Source organism: Nilaparvata lugens, chromosome 9, assembly GCF_014356525.2.
Source record: "Nilaparvata lugens isolate BPH chromosome 9, ASM1435652v1, whole genome shotgun sequence".
Taxonomy (NCBI): Eukaryota; Metazoa; Arthropoda; class Insecta; order Hemiptera; family Delphacidae; genus Nilaparvata; species Nilaparvata lugens.
The window spans coordinates 40,296,576-40,318,900 of record NC_052512.1 but is presented as its reverse complement, the minus strand read 5'-3'; the positions used below and the strand labels follow the sequence as shown (position 1 = coordinate 40,318,900).

At 34.8% G+C, this 22,325-nt stretch overlaps 1 protein-coding gene and 1 long non-coding RNA gene across 3 annotated transcripts; one reads left to right on the top strand and one right to left on the bottom strand.

The window, feature by feature from the left end:
• Positions 1 to 7,973: 7,973 nt before the first annotated feature.
• LOC120353147 lies at positions 7,974 to 11,558 on the bottom strand. The gene is made up of 2 exons (XR_005572205.1): positions 11,496 to 11,558; positions 7,974 to 9,532 (listed from the first exon to the last, which is right to left on the bottom strand). It is a non-coding gene; the product is annotated as an uncharacterized LOC120353147 (long non-coding RNA).
• A 2,171-nt stretch (positions 11,559 to 13,729) lies between these two features.
• On the top strand, positions 13,730 to 16,859 carry LOC120353146. 2 transcript variants are annotated; one of them, XM_039435866.1, is made up of 4 exons: positions 13,730 to 13,756; positions 14,214 to 14,304; positions 15,385 to 15,515; positions 16,113 to 16,859. In XM_039435866.1, the coding sequence occupies exons 2-4, from the start codon at positions 14,226 to 14,228 to the stop codon at positions 16,155 to 16,157; spliced, it is 255 nt and encodes an 84-aa protein (XP_039291800.1). In that variant the 5' UTR covers positions 13,730 to 13,756; positions 14,214 to 14,225; the 3' UTR covers positions 16,158 to 16,859. The 2 variants fall into 2 exon arrangements, with proteins under 2 accessions (XP_039291800.1, XP_039291799.1); XM_039435865.1 differs by lacking the exon at positions 13,730 to 13,756 and having other exon boundaries at positions 13,959 to 14,304.
• The last annotated feature ends 5,466 nt before the right edge of the window (positions 16,860 to 22,325 follow it).

The window sequence follows — 22,325 nt, the reverse complement described above, 5'->3', positions numbered from 1 at the left end:
AAAGATTTCGTTTAACACACGGTCTACTTGAGTTATTATTCAGTTCAAGACCGAATTTGAATCTTCATAATCAGAGAGATCTGGATAAGTATAAAAAAATCTTAACACTTACAGGCATACATTTAGATCAAAGAGGCTATGTTAAACGAAATCAGGGAATTAAATCGCAAATGATTCAGAAGTTATTTCCCAGTAAAAAAATTAGTAAAAAGAAGGGATGGGGTTTATTGAAATTTGCAAAAAATAATTCTCATGATAGAATTTATCAATACTTTGATAATTTTGACAAATTAGTGGAAAGATTAAATTTACTCTATTCCTCAAAAGCTTCTGGCAACACTGGACATGATGTTGAGATCGCCTCTATAATTGAAGAGCTAAAAGAAGCAAAACTAATTGTTTAGTGTTACGATGACTCTGCATCGATTCGGTTGGATTGATACACCTAGTGCTGGCGGTGGTGGTGCTGCTGCTAATCTTATGTGTGATATTGACTCGATAACACAGAAAATAATCGAATCGATAAATCAACAAGGAATCAGCGAAGCTGTGAAATTTTATTTAGATTCGCAAATAACCAAACTTGTTTCGGAAAATACCAAGAATATCGGGGTGAGCATAATTGAAAGAGAACATATTCTAAGTTCATTACAAAATTTTAGCGCCAATATCGATAAAGTTAATGCAGAGAGAACTCTAACTTTAGAATCTGCTCTAGGAGAAGTGAAAACTTTAACAGACAGCTTTTCATCCCAGTTGAACAGTATTAACAACGATAAAGTTGATAAAGCTTATTTAGATGAGAAATTAAAAGCCATATCGGATAAAATTAAGAATTTTGAATCTCAATACTAAATTAAAACAGCTTAGTACAGAAATTTTTACTAAAGTAAATGAAACACACCCATTGCCAATTGATAAGCAATATTTAGAATCTACTTTGCAGAAATTGACTAGTTCTTCATTAACAAAGGAAGAGTTTGAAAAACGATTATCTGAAATGGCAAGTGCAATGAAAGCTAATATTATGGATGGTATTGAACAATTCATTACAAAAGATGCTATTGCTATTCTGATTAATCAAATTGCAGAAAAGTATGCAACTAAAAATGATATAGGAGATTTTATTAAGAAAAACGAGATGGAAGTCGCTGTGAAAAGCGTTCGTGATGAAATAGCTGAGGCAATTAAAAATTCGGAAGAGGGCTCTGTTATGAGACTGCAATGTTCGGCTCCATTCATAGATTATCTTAATTTATTCATCCACAGAGTGGCCTACGATATTGTGAGCGGATACGCATGCGTGAGTTTTAATATGAACTGGATAGAGGCCAAACAACATAACCTTACAGAAAATCAGGTAGCCGAAATTATTACAGAAAAAATGGGTTTAGCACAGTACAAAGGGGTCGTATTGACCCCAAAAACATAAAATCTTGTAAAAGGATAACACTTGACATATTATGAGAGAGTGAAATTTGAAGCACAGTGAATTTAAACGGTTAAACACATGCTGCTTCAACACAATAAATCAGTCTAGACATTTTTTCATGTGTCTATGATTGAATGTAACGGTTTGACCCCGAAAACATAAAATCTTGTAAAAGGATAACACTTGACATATTATGAGAGAGTGAAATTTGAAGCACAGTGAATTTAAACGGTTAAACACATGCTGCTTCAAGATGAAGGCGGCGAGTATAAAGGGTTTGGTCTCTGAAATCTTGTGAAAGGATAACACTTGACATATTATGTGAGAGAGAAATTTGAAGCATAACAAACTTTAACGGTTAAACACATGTCGCTTCAACACGATAAATCAGTCTAGACATTTTTTCATGTGTCTATGATTGAATGTAACGGTTTTTCGATGCAGGAGTTATCAGACTTATCTGTAGAAGGGACCTCACAGGGAGCAGAGTGCACGTGTCATTTGTCTAGACAAGGGAGTGTAGCACGCACACGAGCAGGTGCAGGCGCCACTTTAGTCTGAACGCTTGAACTGACAACATGTTGTCTAACTATTTCAATTGGAGAAGTTTCAACGAGTTCTCTGCAGAAGCAAATCCACTACTTGATTTGGGTTTTGAATTTTATCCTTATGATTGGTTTGTACTAACAAAGGTAACATTTGCCGATAATGGCGAAATTCACCTTAAAATTATCGATGTTGATAGTGAAGGCGACTTTAAACACACTATTAAGTTGCCGAAAGAATATTCAGTGGTTTTGAATGAGGATAACATCAGAAGTTTTAATTCTCATTCATGGGAATTGAATGTGAGCGGAAATCGTATCTTCTTAAGACAGTTTCATGGTAACTATAGACGTTGAGTATTATTTTGCCCAAGTGAAATAGGTCTGAGAATATGTAAGTATTTTTAGATATGCTAGCTCATTCCAATTATACTTACATATTGTCGGAGAAAACACTTAAACAATAACGACTGGGATGTTTGTACAGCAAAAGAGCTAAATTTTTTACACATTCATAAACAGTTCGATTGAACTCTTGACTGTCAGTTGGAAACCAAGCATAATATGACTCATTATAGAACTTAGATTATTGTAGAGATTCACTTTAATCTGACAGTATAGCAATAGATTATTAAGCAATAGATGTAGAGAGAGTCATTGACCTCTCTCTCTCTGGATTCACTTTAATATGACAGTATAGCATTAGATGTGAGAGAGGGATTCACTTTAATCTGTCAGTATAGATGTAGAGTGAAGGATTCACTTCAATCTGTCAGTATAGCATTAGATGTAGAGTGAAGGATTCACTTTAATCTGACAGTATAGCATTAGATGTAGAGTGAAGGATTCACTTCAATCTGTCAGTATAGCATTAGAGAAAAGGATTCACTTTAATCTGTCAGCAAGGGAATTTTTTCCCCCTCAAAGGGAAATTATTTTTCCCTCACTTTCTTCATCCCCCTCATCTATACTGGGCAAGGGGAAGGGGTTAGAGAGAGATATATCTCTCTCTTTTCATCCCCCTCATCCCCACTGGGCAGGGGGAAGGGGTTAGAGAGAGATATATCTCTCTCTTTTTATCCCCCTCATCTCCACTGGGCAGGGGGAAGGGGTTAGAGAGAGATATATCTCTCTCTTTTCATCCCCCTCATCTCCACTGGGCAAGGAGAAGGGGAATCTATTTTTAGAACACCCCCCAACACCCCCCACCCTGTGGGCGGGGGGGAAGGGGAGGCGGGATGGATGTGGGTGAGAGGGGGGAGGGGGTTTTGGAGCAAAAAAACACGTCTAAAGTATCAGTTTGTATCTACTCACCTGTTTACCAAATTTGAACATTACTGTCTATTACTTCTTTTTAAAACTGAGAAATTCAATTCAATTCGTTTATTTCCACTTGGAATACATGTACATATTTATATTTGAAATTCAACAAAATAAGAATCACATTTTAACAAAAACAGTACAAAGAACAAATTGATTGAGTGGAATTCCCCCAGTAAGACTATGCGTCAGAGATTGGGGGACAGTTCCTGCAAGCAGTATTATTCAGTAGTTATATGGTATTATAGGCTATATGTTATATTCCATGCATACATGCAGGATTCACTCTTGCAAGACTTACAAACACATTCTGAAACTGCTTGCCAATTCAATAAGGAACATTTCCAAGTCAGTTGAATTTGGAAGTTTATTTTAGAATTATAGTTTATTTTTTTAATTTTATGTTTGCAGTTATAGAAGTGAAAACTTCAACAAACTTTTCTTCTAATAATCGAGTTCATAGAAATCCGACTGAGTCATTGTCAATATTGTAGAACCGTTCCATAATTGAATAAAAACACAAATATGTTGTCAAATTCTACACTGTTTGAATTCATAGAATGTGCACAACAGCATCTGTGATTGTAGTACTTCCCCGCCCGCTTCAAGCTGGTTCCAATGTTCAATAGGGTATTAGCTGTCAAGGAGACTAGCTGTTGGGGAGACTAGTTGTCGGATACGATCACGACAACCAGACCCCTCATAGGCCTATCCAGCAGGGGATTTACTGTCGGGGAGACTAGTTGTCGTGAGCGTGTGAGGAGACTAGTTGTCGCCGACAAATAGTCTCCTTCGTTCTAGTAGGGGATTTACTGTCGGGGAGACTAGTTGATGGCAATGGTATATTTTGCCAGGGGATTTACTGACGCCTGTGATCAAAATAGCGAGGAGACTAGTTGTCGGGGAGACAGGTTGACGGCGACCCGTATTCACCCATTGGCAGAAAGTTGAGCAGAAAAAAAGAACTGTTCAAATCAGAGACAAACTGTCGTTCATTTTGCCGTTCTTTATAAGGCCTATCAACACAATGCTATTTTGCTTCGACCGATCACTGCTTGTGAACCGTTTTGTCGAAAATAACTAATTTCGTGATTCTGTCGACAAGAACAGCTTGGAATAACTTTTGTGCTCTGATCACGTGACAGCAGCAGAATAATCTTTCTCTGGATCAGACCATGTTCTTTTTAACCTCAATCTTTAATAATTGTTGGATGGTTTGTTTTGATTGATATTATTTTGCTGTTGGTTGTCAGATTTCGGATTGCTACTATTATACTGTTAAATTAATTTGCAGTGGAAAATTCAGGTATAAAATATTTCTATTGGTTTCTTTATTCTTATAATTTTTACAAGAGAAATTGAAAATGGATTTACAACAGAAAGGCGTGAAATTTTCAAAGTTAAAAGTTTTGTACTTTCCAGACCTGCACAACGAATTACCTATTTGAAAAATAGAATATGGTAAAAATTGCTGATGTAATAGAGGATTCAAGTAAGTACACTTAAATTTCTCATAATAAATTAGGCTAGATCCAACGTACACAATATATTTGATATAAATTTTATAAGTAGCCTACTAGCATGTTTACAATTTTTATTCAGGTAGGTAGCCTACTGTAGTAGGCCTTTAATAACCTAGTCTCTAGGTCTAAATTGCTATCTTTTTCATTTTTCAAGAAGTTAGAATTTGACAAAAGTTTATTTATTTATTTAAATTTTTGTGTAGTTGAGAAGTTGATATTGTGGTAATTATTCATATTGAATGAAAAAGACTAAGAAATTGTCCAAAAAATTGTTTTTTTTTGACAATTTCTTAGTCTTTTTCATTCAATATTTATTTAAAGTTTGATTTCTAGTATTTAATAATAATGTAAATCCTAGACTAGCTAGTTTGTGTATGGTAGAGAATTATCCCAAGAAAGAGAGAAATCTAATCAACTGATTAGATTTAAACTCATTCAAGATTGATTGATTAGATTAACATTAAATAATCAGATTCAAAACATTATTCAACCAAGATAACATTTAGCATTTCATGATAAGATAGCGTTTCATGATAAGATAGCATTTCATGCTAACAATCTTTTACACTTTCATTGAGTTGGCCTAATCACAAAATACATTTTTTATAATGCAGCTAGTAGTTTTCACAAACAGATTTATTGAAAATAACATAATAATTTTTGACTTAGAATTATTTCATTACATTCTAAGTCCTAAACTTCCATTATCCTTGTTGCACCTCAAAATATTGTAAACCCATAGTTTATCAGTATAATAACAAAACTAACCTGACTATTAGAACATTTACTTTGTCTTTGGTACCTATCTATGAATTAATCTTCTTTTAAATTCAAATTCACTTGGAGACAGAATTAGTAAATAGATTGTTATAGAAATAACTTGATCAGAGTCAGTGTAATTGAATATTGAAAGACTGCCATTGAAAAAATTTAAAATAGGTACCTACTATTTTTCTGGTTGACCATTGCTATCAAACTCATTTAAAACTACAATAGTAATGTATTTGAAAAACTTATTCATGCTCTATTGATCGATATATTGTGTGATGCCAGGTATATCAATGTGAATAGTATAAATTAAAATAGGAGACACACAACATAGATAGATTAAAAACACTGAAAAACTTACATTATAATCAGAAATTTTCGAGGAAATGTGTCCCCTTTCTCAACCGAGCAGAGAGTGTAATGTACACATTTCCTCAAAAATTTCCGATTATAATTTAAGTTTTTCAGTGTTTTTAATCTATCTATGTTGTGTGTCTCCTGTTTTAATTTATATTATAAAACTACAAAGTGTTTTCTGTTATGTGCTACAAATGTAGGCCTAAGTATATACTTATAGTATGTATATCTAATGTAAATAGTTTATTGAGGCCCAGTTCACTTCTAATTTATTCAAAGTCCAAAATATGTCTTATCATTGATGATTAACTTCACTTTATCTCCAAAATGAATATGTTGAAAGATTATGTTTCTTTTTTCAGGTACCATTTACAAACAAAATATTGAAGAGAATGTGCTCAAAGGAAATGCATATGAATTCTTTTTTGTTGACCAGGATGAAACAATTCTTTGGAACCATAGTTAGAATAAGTTAGTTAGATAAGATAAAATTCCACTCATTTTTTAAACTTATAGGCGATGTCATTTTATACTGTTTTCCATTTTTTTAAAAAGTTTATCCACTTCAATGTTTTATTATCGATTTGATGGTAGATATTCAAATAGTAAGACTTAACTATGGTATGTGACTAAAAAAATAGAAAAACTGACTGAATTTTGAAATCATTAATAGCTTACAGGAAATCTTAATATTTCGAAACTACGTGAAACCACATGAGATCAAGATGGACAGTTGAGAAGAGTGCTTAAAAAACAATGTATTCACTTATCATTCAGGGAATAGAGTTATTCATAATATTTGGGATTCTTTCCATGACTAAATAATTTATGTAACATTATCTAATAATGTGATAACATTACATCAATAATTTGATGTTAAAATTGTTTTTAGAACACTCTTCTCAACTGTCCATATTGATCTTGAGTGGATGTTGACTTTATAAATGACCATACATTAGAACTATGAATAGATGACTTCAAAAATTCACCCAGCAAGTGCTGGTAGAAAACACTGAATAATAGCTTTTAATGACAGTGATTCCACCTTTTAAAATTTATGATTAAATTCATGAATGAAATACCTGCATTGTTTTGAGAGAGATTTATGTATTTACAGTTTGGTATTCATTTTCAAATCACTTAGTTCTACTTATAATGTTGTAGATAATCATCATTTCAGATTAAGCAATTAATTTATTGATTATTTCCATTTGTTTCATTAAACTTGTTTCTCTAAATGTAGAACTGAAAATTACTTTATGCAGTATATTTTGGAAGAGTTAAGTAAACCAAACGGTCGAGAAGTAGGCCTACTGACCACAGAAATAAATGAATTGTTCATGGTATCCAAAAATATGTTGTTCACCAACAAGTTCTTTCGACCTTGGGGCACACTGATTAATCCCAATTCCTGCATGGAGATTCATTCAATTTCATTCAATCAATCATTCAGAATTACACAACTTACAGATTGATGCTAATAATAATTCAACTGATTGTTGGTTTATTGGAATTTCTCGTATAATATTACTTTGTCATTATTGGGGGGTTCCTTCCCAAGAAATATAATTAAAAACTACAGATTAATTTCAGAATTCACCTTGTAAAGTTGTTTTATAATGAATAATACATTATCTATAACTTTTTGATTTCAGGCCTAGTGGTGTACCAGCCAGAAGTAGAGGATGACAAAGAAAATCAACTATGAATAATATTCCATGGATATGATCCATGTATGATGTAGTAGCCTACAGAAGAGAGAGATATGGACTAATCTAAGAAATATATTCATTTTTTCAGTACATCTTGATGTGTTTATTTCATCTTATTCATAATAATATCTTCTTGGGGGGGGGGGGTAGGTTGGCGATCGCTCCTGCTAACTGCTTCAATTCAGGTAGTTTTGAAGAAAACTGCAAGTAACATGAAGCTAATAAAATTAGTTTTGATGATTTATACTTGAGGGATTTTTAAAACTATATTCAACCCAACAGCATCAAACTCTTATAAACAACTTTATTGGTTCTGTTTTTTTTTTTGGAAATAATAAAATTATGTAACATTGCTGACTGGCAAATGCTATAGGTAACTCATGTAGTTAAATAATAGACATGAATAGGATATAAAATAGGGTAGGCTATCACAATAATTGCATTAAGAATTAAGTAATAGTACTTATGTACTGCATTGAAGGGGTAGCTTTATTTCCAAGGTTTTGATTAAAATTGATAAGCTTTTAGAACATTATAGTAAATAATTATCTAATAAAGTATTAATTTTAATAGGGCAACTTTAATGTTTAATTATGAAAAATAACTAGTAGGCTACCCTAATATATTCAAAATAAGCATGACCAGTTTCTAATTATGTCATTGTCAAGAGAGTCCTTATTGAAAATGTCGAAACTTATCATGTTTCAATTTGGAATATCACAAGGGTACTAGTTACCTTCTATAATTAATAGATATTTATCCATTTTAAAATACGGTAGGCTATGTGTTATTTAAAGTACCATAACAGAACCTGTTTATTCTAGCAAGATATAGTTATCTCAACAATAATTATTAGAATTAGTTCGCCTGTTTGAATACACTTTGTACATGTCATATGTGTTACAGTAATCTATAATAATAATAATAATGTTTAATATTTGTATAGCTTTTACTGGTGAGGAGTCTCTAATTGAACCTTGCCTGAGAAGGCATATTGATTTAGGCAGTCAATGGGCCTCAAGATTCTTATTTAAGTATATCAGCCGGGACCGTACCTATCCAATTATCAAAAAGGGGACTGCTAAAATAAAATTGCCTAAAAAACGTTTACTATATTTATTTCTCTTGGTTATATTAATATAACCCGTAGATTCCAAAAATGCCAAAAGTAAAGCTTGCTTTAATAGGCCTTTGAAGTTGAATACGGTACTCATAGTAGGTAGGCCTACTTATACACGATGTGATTCAAAGAACATGCATTGACTCTGAAGGCAATTGATTATAGTTGATAAAATAATTATAATAATATATTATTAATAATGGAATGCTTCTAGTTAATAAAATAATATCTTATTAATAATGAAATACAATCAGTTACTTCAAATAATTTACCCTTACAAATTTCAAGCATAGGAAATGAAAAGTTAACTCTTTGATTGACATGCCTATAAAGCATAAAATTTAGCATAATTGAAGTAACTAATAATTGTGGAAAAGTTATCTGAGTTATAAAAAGCAAATAATTCACTTTATTCAATTAAATATCCAATAATCATTTTAGAATTACCTTTTGAACAACCCAAAAAGTTCATTACCCATAACACATAAAGCAAAATTCATGTCAAAGAACTAGTTCTTTGAGTGTTACTGTTTCTGCCCGCTTGGGTGCGCTGCAATCGATTCTGCTTCTGCCCCTTACGAAAACACAGCTTAAGACAGATAAAAAATAATGAAATAGCTGTGCTATGGAGAAATGAATAACTTGAAGAATACAAATGGTACTTCACACCACAGAGTCACTCCAGGGCTCAGCTATTTAGATTGTTATGGTATCTATTAACAACAACCTGTTCTTGATTGGTTTTGTGTTATCCCCTGAAAAAAAGAGATAGTTCATATCAGAGACAGTTCTTACATTACAAGGAAACATTATTGTATTTGATTTTTGGAATGCATTTGATTGTTTAATTATTTTTTTGAATAAAGAATTTTGAATTTTTTTTTTAAATTTTTGAATATTATATCTTGAGGAAACTATGTGAAATGCAACATGTCATGTCACTGAATGTACGAGGGTAGGCTGATAAGTAATGCACACATAGAGCACAAACTAAATAACCTTCAGAGGCGTGGTTTGTGGAATGTGGAGGTAATATTTATCCTCTACACGGCTGCACAGTTTGAAGGCATTCCAACTGGGTTCACGATATGCTGTTAATTGATTCGCCGGCCATTTTGAATAAGGTCTTTAATGAGTTCATGATGATTATTGTCTGTGGTAGTGTAGTGATTGAACGTTCACTGCGTGTTTCATCAACAATTGATTGAGGATTTTCCAGGTTAGCAATCATGAAATTTCAAACCACATTGATTCACAATTTCACCTATCAACAGTATTGGCACAATAAACAGCCTCCAACCAATGGTGAATCTCACTGGGATTCATTTTCTCAGCAGTTGAAAATTCGATGATAGCAACAAATTTTGTTTACATAACAATGGAACACGACGCCATTCTGCTTCCAACGCTTTCAAACTAGGCAGCCGTGTAGAGGATGAATAGAACTTTCACATGCTACCAACCACGCTTCTGATGGTTATTTAGTTTGTATGTACAATCATGGTGTGTACATTACTTATCAGACTACCCTCGTAGTATATCACTGAAGAGTTATAAAGTACTACCAAGCTTTGCTTGATTATTGAACAAGCGAAAATGATAATTATTACAATTCTATGGGGATCCTATTCCAATTATTGAAAAAAAAAAATACTTTCTGCAGCTTCAAAACTTTTGTCCGTCATATATAGATCCAACTTCATTTTGAATCAAACTTCATTTTTTCAAATGAGGAGGTGGTCATGTGATACATGATTTCGATACAGATGTTCAAAAGGAAAATTAATGGCGAACCCTGCACATCGATATCTCAAACCGTTTCAATGATCTCAACATTTGAAGATACTAATAAATGATACAAAAATGAAATGAATGAGAACCTATACATTGAATAATCAAGTGTTAGTGAACACTAAAAGTAGCTTTTCTACTCACAAATTTAATGGTTCTCTTAATGGATGAATTTCTTCCTGTGAGGTTTCATCAAGGATGAGGTTTATGTTTCGCCCTTACCAGACAATTTTAATGGAATCGGATCACATTTGGATCGCTGCGGTTGTACAAGTTACACCTGATATGCTGCTGGTACGAGTGTTGCAAGAAATCGATTATCGGTGGGATGTATGTCGCATTATCAACGGCTGTCACATCGAGCCAAAATAGCACTACACCTCAAACTTGAAGTGTTTTGCAAAAAAATGACACCTTTCTCAATTCTTCAAATCATTTCAATAAATATTTATGTGCTTTCAATGTGGTAAAGTTCTTTTATAATAACTCTGTATATCGTACAGGTAGTCGTCTCTGTATTTTACTTTTTTACTCTGGGAATTTTCTATTATTAGGAGAAATGATTCCATATTGCTCACGAGTTACAATAATTCATCCATAATCTGTATTTTGAAGCCAAATTCCATATCATAACAATAGAAGAGAGAAGAGTGTCATCTTGCGACTCACTGACAACAAACAATGTTCCCTCATGTTGGCAGTGCAGGAAAAAATTAATTTGTAGTTTTATACGTATTTTGATCATTCCTTTTCACAGTATTTTCTACTACTACCGTATGTATTATTGTACCTTATTACTTATTTTGAAATCAATTATTCTCCATATTGTGCTTTTGATAGCCTACTGTAGTATTGTACAGCAATGAATTTAGATTGTAATAAAAAAGGAGAAATGTGTCAATAATATGAGTATAATCGAACAACTACCGTAGTAGCCTGCGGCTCTGACCCTTCATATCCTCCAAAGGCATATATCCTTTTAGCAGCTTCTGTAACAAATAATTGGAAGATTAATGGTTTTGTGAATAAAGCTTACACTCACATAGATGTGCGGAATTTGAATCAAAAGCAAACGATTAGGTACAGAACTTAACATTGTGTTACCTACAGTGTATAATATCCTAGACATTGAATCGCCCCCCTCTGGTCAAAATTCTGAATCCACGCCTGGTAACCTCTATCCTGTCTTCAATTTTCAACTGAGTTACCGTAGGCCTATATCAACTCTCTAGAAGGATGATACAATTTCTGGAGTTGAGGTTCTCTGGAGAAAAGCATGACGAGGATTTGCAATGTGTATTATTCAGATGGAATCATGAGTCGCCGCATAAAGTCTGACAGTCTGTGTGATAACTCTCAAATAGCATCAGCTTTTTTAAATGAATGGAGAAATTCCAGAAATAGCTGGAAAATGATTCCAGCTGTCTAAATGATAAATCAAAGAGAATTTTTTTTCTTAAGCACTTTCAATGTTATTTTCATATCCTGACAAAGGACGAAGGAGTGAGTCAATTTTGTTGTCCAACGAACTTGACCTGTAAAAAGATTCGAAGAATACGTGTTCAAAATTTGATGATTGATCAATTCTTTCTAAAGTTACTGTCGAACATACAAACAGACAGAAACAACTTTTGCCTTCAAAGTCTAAAGTGAAAACTTGCTAACGCTCGTTCAACTACACACACTTATCCATCGTTTATCTCCAGAGACAGACAGACCTGACCAGAGGCTGGACATACCACCGGTTTTCCATTTATGGAAACATAGGATGGACACCAACTGTATGAGTATTATTCCAATTTCAAATCATTTCCCCTTATATTGTTTGTAATATTGGGGGATCGAGCTTTGCTCTGGAGTACAAAAGCATAGAAAATAAAATAAGCAATCATATGTGTTGACCATATGTCGATTAAATTCTTGCTGAATAATATTTCTCATGATATCAACGGATTGAAAGCAATAGCTCAACAGCTTAGGCATAATTTCGTCTCACTCCCACACAGACACACTCACTCCCATTATCGACAGACGACGAGATTTTCAGGTGTTTTTCCAAGGATGTATTATATTTTTGATGTCCTTCAGCGAGTTAGCCCAGGGTTGTGACCTAGTGCAATCTGATTTTTCATCATAAACCTACTTTGTTAAAAACTTAGTGAGAATCGTTAGATCAGTTTTCGAGATCCAGTGACATACAGACATATAAACAGAAATCGCTCACTTAATATTATAGGATTTAATTTTTAGGAATTCCAAATCAATTATGCCTTGTGTTTTGTCTTTGCACTGTATTGTATCTTCTATCATTCAAGAGTTTGCTATCCCTTCATAGGGGTCAGGTTACCCCTGACTGGGCGATTCACCTTGAGACAGGTAGCCATTGTCAAGATCCTGCCCACGTTGAAGTGTCATGTGTCATAATCCTGCTCCATTGGGGGGGACACGAAAATATATAATTATTGGCTTTGAGTCATGAGACAATATACCAAGATCATGATTTTTCAACCATGAGTACGATTTCGTAGTATTGAAGGCCTCCCCTTGTGTCGGCAAATATTGTAGCCTATTTTGCTCCATGAAGGGACATGAATGTACGATAAAAGAAGATTAATAACTAAAATGATTGGATTGAAGAAGATAATTTAACAGTTATGGTATTTGAGGTTATAATTTAGCAGTTTGTAATTGTAGGTTAGGTTGACTAACCTTTGTTTGGCGGGGGAAGTGGTATCATTAAATTCAGAGCATCTGAATAGAATGAATGGTGTATGGATGAAACAGGTTGGAAAAATTAATTTGCTCGATGGAGGGTTTGGCGGTCTACAAAGGTAGCCGAAGTAAGGGTTATAAGGTTCATCCCTCTAGTGTGCTATAAATTTTATAGAGTCAAGCTGATTTTTTCAGGTTGATCCCTTTACAAAGGTGAGTGTAAATGATGCAGTGATACATTTACCTCAAAGTATAGATTTTCGGCATTTTGCCATGTAATACAATGTTTAAAACATAGATGTGACTTCAACAGTTAGTCGATATCGGGTAGCTGATTGCGGCTACTTTTCTTTCGAGCAATCATGTGTACTGAGTTGATGTTTTCATTAGATACCACCTGTCCTGAATGACCCTCACTCAAAATTAGACATAGAACATTTACAATGTTCAAATTTTGGCTAAATTCACATTAATCAGTAAGTATGGTATGCTGTTCAATTTGATACAGACTGAATGGATTGATTCTTTTCCACAATTTTGAACTATAAATTCATATTGTTGAGGTTATGTGTCGATATCTAATTCTTCTTCCATGCAACAATATAAAATAGACATATTAAATAAACATAGAATTATTTTTGGTTCTTTCTTACTGGTTTTTTACATAATACACACTCATAAACACAATATTACACTCGAACAACTATACAATTTTTTGGCATTTGTGAAGCTGGTACTTCTACTTGGTGTTTTCTTGGCTTACAGCTGATTATCGATTTTCATAATCTTGAATCAATTTCATGTATTTTCAGGTCAAATGCTTATTCAAATATCTATGATATTTCATATGATAATATTTACACAATTCATGCATGGATGTTCAATTGGATAAATTTATCCGGCCTTATTTTTAATAATAATTTCCTTTTCCAGGTCTGTAATGAGATGTCCATGGGAATTCATCTTGGTTTGAGTTGGAACATTACCTCGCCTCGTTGTGGACAACTTATCAAATATTTACTAGGTGAGTATCATGGATATAAAAAATTGTTTACATTCATTATCATCTCTAGTTGGATTGATGCCTGCTTATCTTGCTAACCACTAATGTTTGTTTATCCTCTCATTATGCTTGTTTACATTCGTAGTTGTGATACTTTCTTCTTAGGTTATATAGGCTAATACTGTGAACTGGATCTTTGTTGTTGATGTTGTGTGGTATAAAATCCTTCAGTAATACTAAATATCCTTTAAAGTTGTCTTGATTGAAGATCTTTCATGTAGTATTATGGTGATAAATAAATTTTGAATAGATGCTTGCTTCTTAAATATTCCAATAGGAGATAAAATGAGACATATTTAGGTTATGGTTTACGATGTTGTTGTTATTGGAGACAATCTCAACCGCTAAGATGAAATCCAGTGCATAATATGCTGTTGGAATATGAAGCTTTGCTATTATTTAATGAAGTTGAATTTAAAGTTTTACTCTGCCGTCCCTCATTCAGTATTATTTATGATAATTGGAGTGAGAATCTATGCTGATTTTTGACCGTCCTGTTATTTATTAATTGTTTAAATCTGGTATGGCCGCGATGGAGATGAATCCTTTCCATAATAAGCCGTTTTCCTTGAATTGTTGTTAACTTAGTTGGCTTCCATCGCACATGCCGGTAGTGGTTGTGGGTTTTTTCAAACATAGTACCTCCTTTCTGACTGGTAACATGAAGTTGGGTGTTTTTAAACTCAACATGTTTGCAGAGATTGTGGATTTTTCTGGATAGTGTTTTCCTATCCTGCATGTGGGTGTGGACTTTGCTTGATCTTAATTCCATACGATGGGGAGGACTGTAGAATCTCCAGAATGTTTGCTGTTTCTTCAAAGCTGATCTCCTGCTTCTTTTCTGAATGGTGACTGGATGAAGGATGATTGACTTTAATTTGGCTTGATGGTGGTGTTTGTGAATCTTTCTAAATACTCTTCTTATTTTTAGAATTTCCTTCCTGCTTAACTGTTGTCTTGATTTTCTGTGGTATTTTATTTGTCTTCTATTGTTGTGATTGTGTGACAGGTTATGATGTTTACTGGTTTTGTTTGTTACAGGAGGTATCTTCAGTGGATTCGTGGTGCTAGCCATCGGCGGTTTTGGCTGCCCCTTGGATTGGTGGATGGCATCCTCCAGCTCCTCTCGGTGTTTGGCGAGATACGGGTTGTCTCCAACATGGACATGCTGGGTAGGTTTATCCTCCATGCTTGTACAGTATTTGTTTGCTGGCGCCATGATTTGGGATGTCTCTTCCATTCTGGTATTGAGTTTGTCAAAGAATTGGTTCGATTTCATGGTCACATCTTTAATTGCTCCAGTATGTTCCGACCTTTTTGATCAATCATGTCAGTGATTCTTGTTCCCATTACTGCACATCTAGCTTTGATCTTTTCCATGATGGTTGTAGTGCTGTTCTGAGCCATTTTTCGCTTGAACCATTCTTGCTGCTTGCGCTCGCTCTCCTTCTGCCCTTCTCTGTATCTGTCTCTCTCTTCCTGTCGCTTACACTCCCACTCCTGCTGTTCTTCTCTGTATCTGTTCCTTTCTTCTCTGTCCCTGTCCCTCTCTTCTTGTCGCTTATGCTCCCACTGCCTCTGCTCTTCTCTGTATCTGTCCCTCTCTTCCTGTCGCTTACACTCTCTCTCCTCCCTTTCCTCTTGGTCTCTGTCCATCTGTGAGATAATCTGAGACATTATCTCCATGAATTTCCTGTGAACGGCGAATTCTTGTGCCATCATCGCAGGTCCATGGGTGTCCTCCCGTACTAATTCTTTTCTTGTTTTAGGTATCGGCGGGACTGACGCATCAGGCATCACAGCATTGCCAGTGACTGGGTCAGAATGATGTATGTCCAGATGAGAAACAGACGAGTTTGGATCGGAGTCTTCCATGGTGAAGCGATAAATTCGTGGATGATAGTATGGAAGTTTGAGCAGCAGTTCAGTAATATGTGGGCAGACAAGTGAATCGATGCTGATTTGCTTAAAATGACCTAAGTTATGATATGAGTGAACAACAAATATTTATCACAGTGATTAGTGCCACGAGGTGACTAGAGGATAATTCAGTGCACATTGACCTTCAATTGTTCGAGGTAAGACACATAAAACAATTAAAAATTAACAATAAAAAACAACATATGGGATAAAACAGGGAATGATTTCTTTTGAGGTAGGATACAAAACCTTCTTGTTTTATAATTTTCATGTGGTTTAGTCCACATACAAAATTGATCTGTTCAATCTCAAGTTTGTTCTTTCTCTCCCCTAAAAATTCATCACTAGCTGACGAATCTTTTACCCACATTTATCATGCAGGGCACGCCTTATTGATAATTGAGGTTCTGTGTCACTCTAGTTTGATTAGGATTGCTATGATGAATTTTCAGGCTAAATTAGATAAGTTGCGTTTGATCCAGAGTTTGAAAAAATTTCCGGGTACTAGTGAAATAATTATGCAATCTAATAGTGTAGCTGTACATGCCTAGGGGTCTCATCAGAGGCTAACACAGTTGGGCGCCATGTGTCAAGATCCTGCCCACGTTGAAGCATCATGTGTCATAATCCTGCTCCATGGGGGGGGGGGACACGAAAATATATAATTATTGACTTTGAGTCATGAGACAATAAACCAGGATTATGATTTTTCAACCATGAGTACGATTTCTTAGTATTGAAGGCCTCACCTTGTGTCAGCAAATATTGTAGCCTATTTTGCTCCGTGGAGGGACATGAATGTTCGATAAAAAGAAGATTAATAACTAAAATGATTGGATTAAAGAAGATAATTTAACAGTTATGGTATTTGAGGTTATAATTTAGCAGTTTGTAATTGTAGGTTAGGTTGACTAACCTTTGTTCGGCTGGGAAAGTGGTATCATTAAATTCAGAGCGTCTGAATAGAATGAATGGTGTATGGATGAAACAGGTTGGAAAAATTAATTTGCTCGATGGAGGGTTTGGCGGTCTACAAAGGTAGCCGAAGTAAGGGTTGAAAATTTGTAGCTTAGCACTGTAGGTGATTATGCAGTGATATAGAATTAAATCCAATTCAGTAATAAAGTGCAGTTCAATTTGAATCTGCCGAATATGATCAATGCTGTCACTAGGATCAGACAGAGATAGTAATTTTGGAGTGAGCTCCTTCTCCAAATAATGACCAATGTACTGGGACATGTGAACCGGGTCTCTGATAAATACTATAGGTTATATGATGGCAAAATGCTGAACCAGAATAGTAAATATTTTGAGTACCGAGTTTAATTCAAATGCTGTCTATACGATCTATTACCTCTCCTGCGACGTTGACAGGATGTGAATACAGGATTCACTACACCTCGGCATGGTAGACTAGTGGCAGTCGATTTTTTATTTGATTCTGCAGGATATTCCCAATAAAATGATTTATTATTTGATAAGAATATTGACCACCATTTACCACCAGAAGGAATAATAGTCTAATGATAGATACTATACTCGATAAGGCCTGACTATTGCGAAACAGGATGTGTCCTGCACGATCAATATGTGTCAGTCGGGAAGAACAAATTTAGAGGTGTAATGAAGAAGACCCAGTTCAATGAAACGGTAATATGGATATATTCTGAAACATATACTTTTACAGCAAAAGTTTAAATGAATTAATGAACAGATTATACAAATTATGATTTCTAACTGATACAGAATGAATATTGAGTGATAGCAGATTTGAATCTTCAAATTATAGATACTAGGTGAAAATTTGGTACTCTTTAATTGAACAAAATGAAATTGGTAATAGCCCTTGGAAAAGATCATAAACTGCACTAATCAAATGGGCAAAGTAAATTAATACAGAATTATAATTCAGAAAATAGAATAAATGAAGAGTTGAAAATTATTATCAGGGTGGGGTTTCGCCTAAGGAAAGTAGACCTTTTAGCTAAGTACAGTGTGGATATTTAAATTTATTTAATACAATAAAAATCATTTATGATAACTTTATACCCTTAAACCTATAGTCATGACTTCTCTCAAATTGACAAATTTATATGCTGTATATTTTTTGTAGATTAACGGGGATCCCCTTTTATATATTTGAATAACTTACATAGACTTTTGTTCCCGTTTTTTGTTTTCGAAGTATATTCGGCCATAGAATATATCGTTCTGGCTGGATCCTTCCGCGTGGTGAAAAACGGCGAACAGACCTCACTTTTATAATTTCAGGTTTCATTCAAATGAAATTGAAAATTTAGTATCACTGATTATTGTAGGAACTTTAGAACAATTTTTTAAAACAAGAAGACAAAGGTTGAATTACATTAAAACAGAAATTAAAGCTTTTGAACAATTAAGTATATGGACCAGGTCTGTATCCCACTGGTGATTTCCGCAAAATGGCCTTGAGTCTTCTTCTTCTAATTTCTACTTGAGTTTCTTCCTCGAAATTTATCTCGCCAAATTTACATACTAATTCAGGATTGGTCAGATTCTGTGACATAACCAATACGCTGAATGGGTGGTGTCAATGTGTCCAACATTTAAGCTTTTAAATGGGAAAAGTTCCTGATTGTAGGTTGTTCTGAATTGTCATTTAGTTCCATACAATTATAAAAATATACAAATAAATAATAAAATTCATCTATGGTGATATGCATTTGTTAAATGACTGCAAAGGATAGCTGATGATTTTGTAGAACATAGACATGCTTTTATAACATAGAGTAGACATAGAAAAATATACATGCTTGTAATAATAACGGACATAATAATAAATAAATGTGTCTTTTTTTGTTAATATGGTTTTATCAGAATACCCTATTCCACCCTCTAGGTTTCCTAATAATTGTGAAGTATTGCTACGATGCGGACTAGCTACAGTTAGTAGCCGGACTGACAGGTGGAGTTACTGGGCCTACACTTCTCCCTCTATCCTGATTCTTTACCCTCTGCTTCTTTCGCGAGATTTTTAATTCCAGGGGAAGAGTGTTTGCCTGTGCCGTTGCTGGCCGATTCGGCCCTCGGCCTTTGGAATACTGGGTGGGTGTTCAGGGAGATTAAGATAACCCTATACAAGGAGACGGATCTGACTATCAGATCCCTACCAATAATTCTATTTATAAAGGTAGTACACAATCTGAACCAACTGCGAATTGACGGCGAGCAAGCTGTACCTGCAAGCCAGGGATGTGGTTTTCCTATGGGGTTTAAGGTGAGAGCTATGGGGTAAAGGTATGATGGAACTATGGAGTTATTAGTAGTATTTAAGATGTAGTTAAATAGGGCACGGTATTGGGCGTAAGCTATAGAGAATAGGGTGCAGGGTATGAGGTATACGGTATAGGGTATAGGGAACAGAGAATCAATAATAAGATTATTATTCTCTACAGCAAATAAATATCTGCTCAATAATCAGCAATCTGAGAATTGCGCTCTAGCTCTCAGCAGGCTGGACCTGCTAGCTAAACATAGTATATCTATTTCAATTTTATGATAATTAAAGTTTGGAGGATGAGGTTCCGGGTGTCGGATTTCTGAATCACGAGCCTGCAGCTGCGAAAGGATTTCCAGCAATTCTGAAACTGCTAAACAGGATTTCCGCGCTAATCTGGTGACTGTGCGCCGGTTATTAAGGGCCAATCTGTGACTGCCCTTAAGGGTATGGGGATCACTCTCAATCGGTACTAGCAGTGAGACATCGTCCACATACAAGCATATTTGGATTGGTCATTTTTACATTTCAAATCATTCACATACAAAAGAAACAGGACAGGCGATATAGATTCAGACAGGGGTATAAATTCAGCCAAAGGTATTCAAAATTAATGAACTAGTTCTAACAGCTGCTACACAAAAAATATAGATATTATTTATTCTTACAACATTTAATTTTCACAAAAAAACGTTAACTTTATCTGAATCCATTACAATATTTCTAATGAGTTTGTCAACCAATGTATCGTTTTCTTGCGTCATTATACATGGGGCATATCAGTAAGAAATTTTGTACCGATTCGTCGGTTCTAAGATTGCATATTGGACAGATCTCCCTGCAGTTCATCTAAGTACATTTTCCCCCAAGAAACAAGTAAAAACATGTGTCACTGGCTAGTCTCAGTTGGGAAACGCAGCAGAGTTTTTAAAAAGCCAACTTGTAATTCAGTTGTTTAACTATTACAAAATTTGGGTTTAAAAATGTATGCCTGGGTAATGAATGAAAGTTAAGGACCCTGCTAACATTTAAATTAAATAGGTTCTCACTATGCTTATCCACTAGGTAAGTATAACACTTCTTTCAACCTTCCAGTAGTCGCACCCTACCAATACCTGCTATTAATTTTACTAGAAGTAATAGTAGGTATTGACCCTACTCGATAACACGAGCAGTCGCGTGTTGTATTTTTTACAACATCCAATTTCCCGAGTGTTATGTATACTCTGTTTACTGTCAAAGCATATTAATTAATTGTATAATTACTTTTTCCATTGACACGAACATTTGGATGATGTGAAATTACCATTTCATAGCCCAATAAGGTACATCAAGCAAAGCCATCAATCCTGTGTTATTGGTCCCTTTACAGTAACATGTACAGTCTTTCCCTATCCTATGCACAGTGCGACTTATGCACTGTCGCGACCAAATGTCACCTGAAGCCTAGTTTATACGATGACAATTGGCAAGACAGTTGTCTTTGGACAATTGTCATCACGTGGTTGCGGATTGTTAGAGGCCAGGCCAGTTAAACAAGAACATACATGGCCAACTATTGGCACGTCAGTTGACAACTAAACATGTCCGAGTTCTCGTCATCTGTTGTGACTAAACAGTTGAACTGGCAAAACCAAGACATTGCTACTGGCCTAAACCGTTCACATGGCGCCAATTGTCGCGACAACTGAGATTCCAAGTAGTGGGGGGCTCGCTGGGCCCAATTGACTGTCCATAGTCTACTCCTGGAGACAGTTGAATTTCGGGCCAATTGTCAGGACAGTTGGCAAGACAATTGGCCTGAACTGTTTATACAAAGCAATAATTTCATGCCAGTCAGTTGCCTTATGACGATTGTCTCGCCAATTGGCATTATATAAACTAGGCTCAAGGACTGAACCATTGCTCGGTTGATACTGCAACTCAGTGGAATGATGGGAGGAAAGTTTTGGAATGTATAGGTGACTCATTCACTGACACCACTCTATTCAATAGTTTTGTGCAGCAAAAAAACTGACACTGTTGTACTTTTACAACAGTGCAACTGCCTGAAGGTTAAGTATTCATCAGTTCTATCCCCTGATCGTTCCACAGGTTCCTCCCTGAGGCATTATGGAATCGATTCCTTTCTTGATATAACCAGTTCTATTTGAACTTTGTGTCTCTGACCCTTACCTACCATGAGCTAATTCTTGTCTCATAATTTCATAGCATTTTCTTGGGTATCTATTGACTGGCATTTCTAATAGTCATATTAACCAATTCAGAGCTTCTCGAAAGACTATATTAACCAGTTTATGGTGTGATGTACCAAAGGATTGTACAGCCCTCGAACTATAAATCAATTTATTCATAGGCCGTTATACGAGCAAAATAAATTCCATCACTGAAAAGCACTACAATCTTATCTGAGGTAGATAAACGATGGTTATCTAACCTACAGAATATGAAACTAATAAATCTGTAATTATATACCTTTCAGGAATTTATCAATGGGAAAAAACCATATATGTTTGTATGTTTATTAATTTAATCAGTAACACAATATTTGAAGGTTAGAATTGAACCAAAACATAACCCCAAAACAGACCAAAGCTAACTTGTCAACAAGTTGCCAATTGAGAAGGCAGTACAACTAATGATCGATCGTAAAAATGATATAATATCATTTTTTTCATTTTCATATTATCCTTTCTATGCCAAATGGGCCTAAATATTTATTTAATGAACTGTCATGAAGATATATCTGTTAGAAATATGAAGACAAATTAGCTTAGCCAATATATGATGATTGAGGGTCGATATT

What these genes read in the sequence shown, in the direction of transcription:
- LOC120353146 (XM_039435865.1), top strand. Translation starts at nt 14,157, where the DNA reads ATGTTCAATTGGATAAATTTATCCGGCCTTATTTTTAATAATAATTTC. An exon ending in ACTTATCAAATATTTACTAG is followed by an intron (nt 14,305 to 15,384) that starts GTGAGTATCATG and finishes TGTTTGTTACAG; the next exon opens with GAGGTATCTTCAGTGGATTC. An exon ending in CTCCAACATGGACATGCTGG is followed by an intron (nt 15,516 to 16,112) that starts GTAGGTTTATCC and finishes TTCTTGTTTTAG; the next exon opens with GTATCGGCGGGACTGACGCA.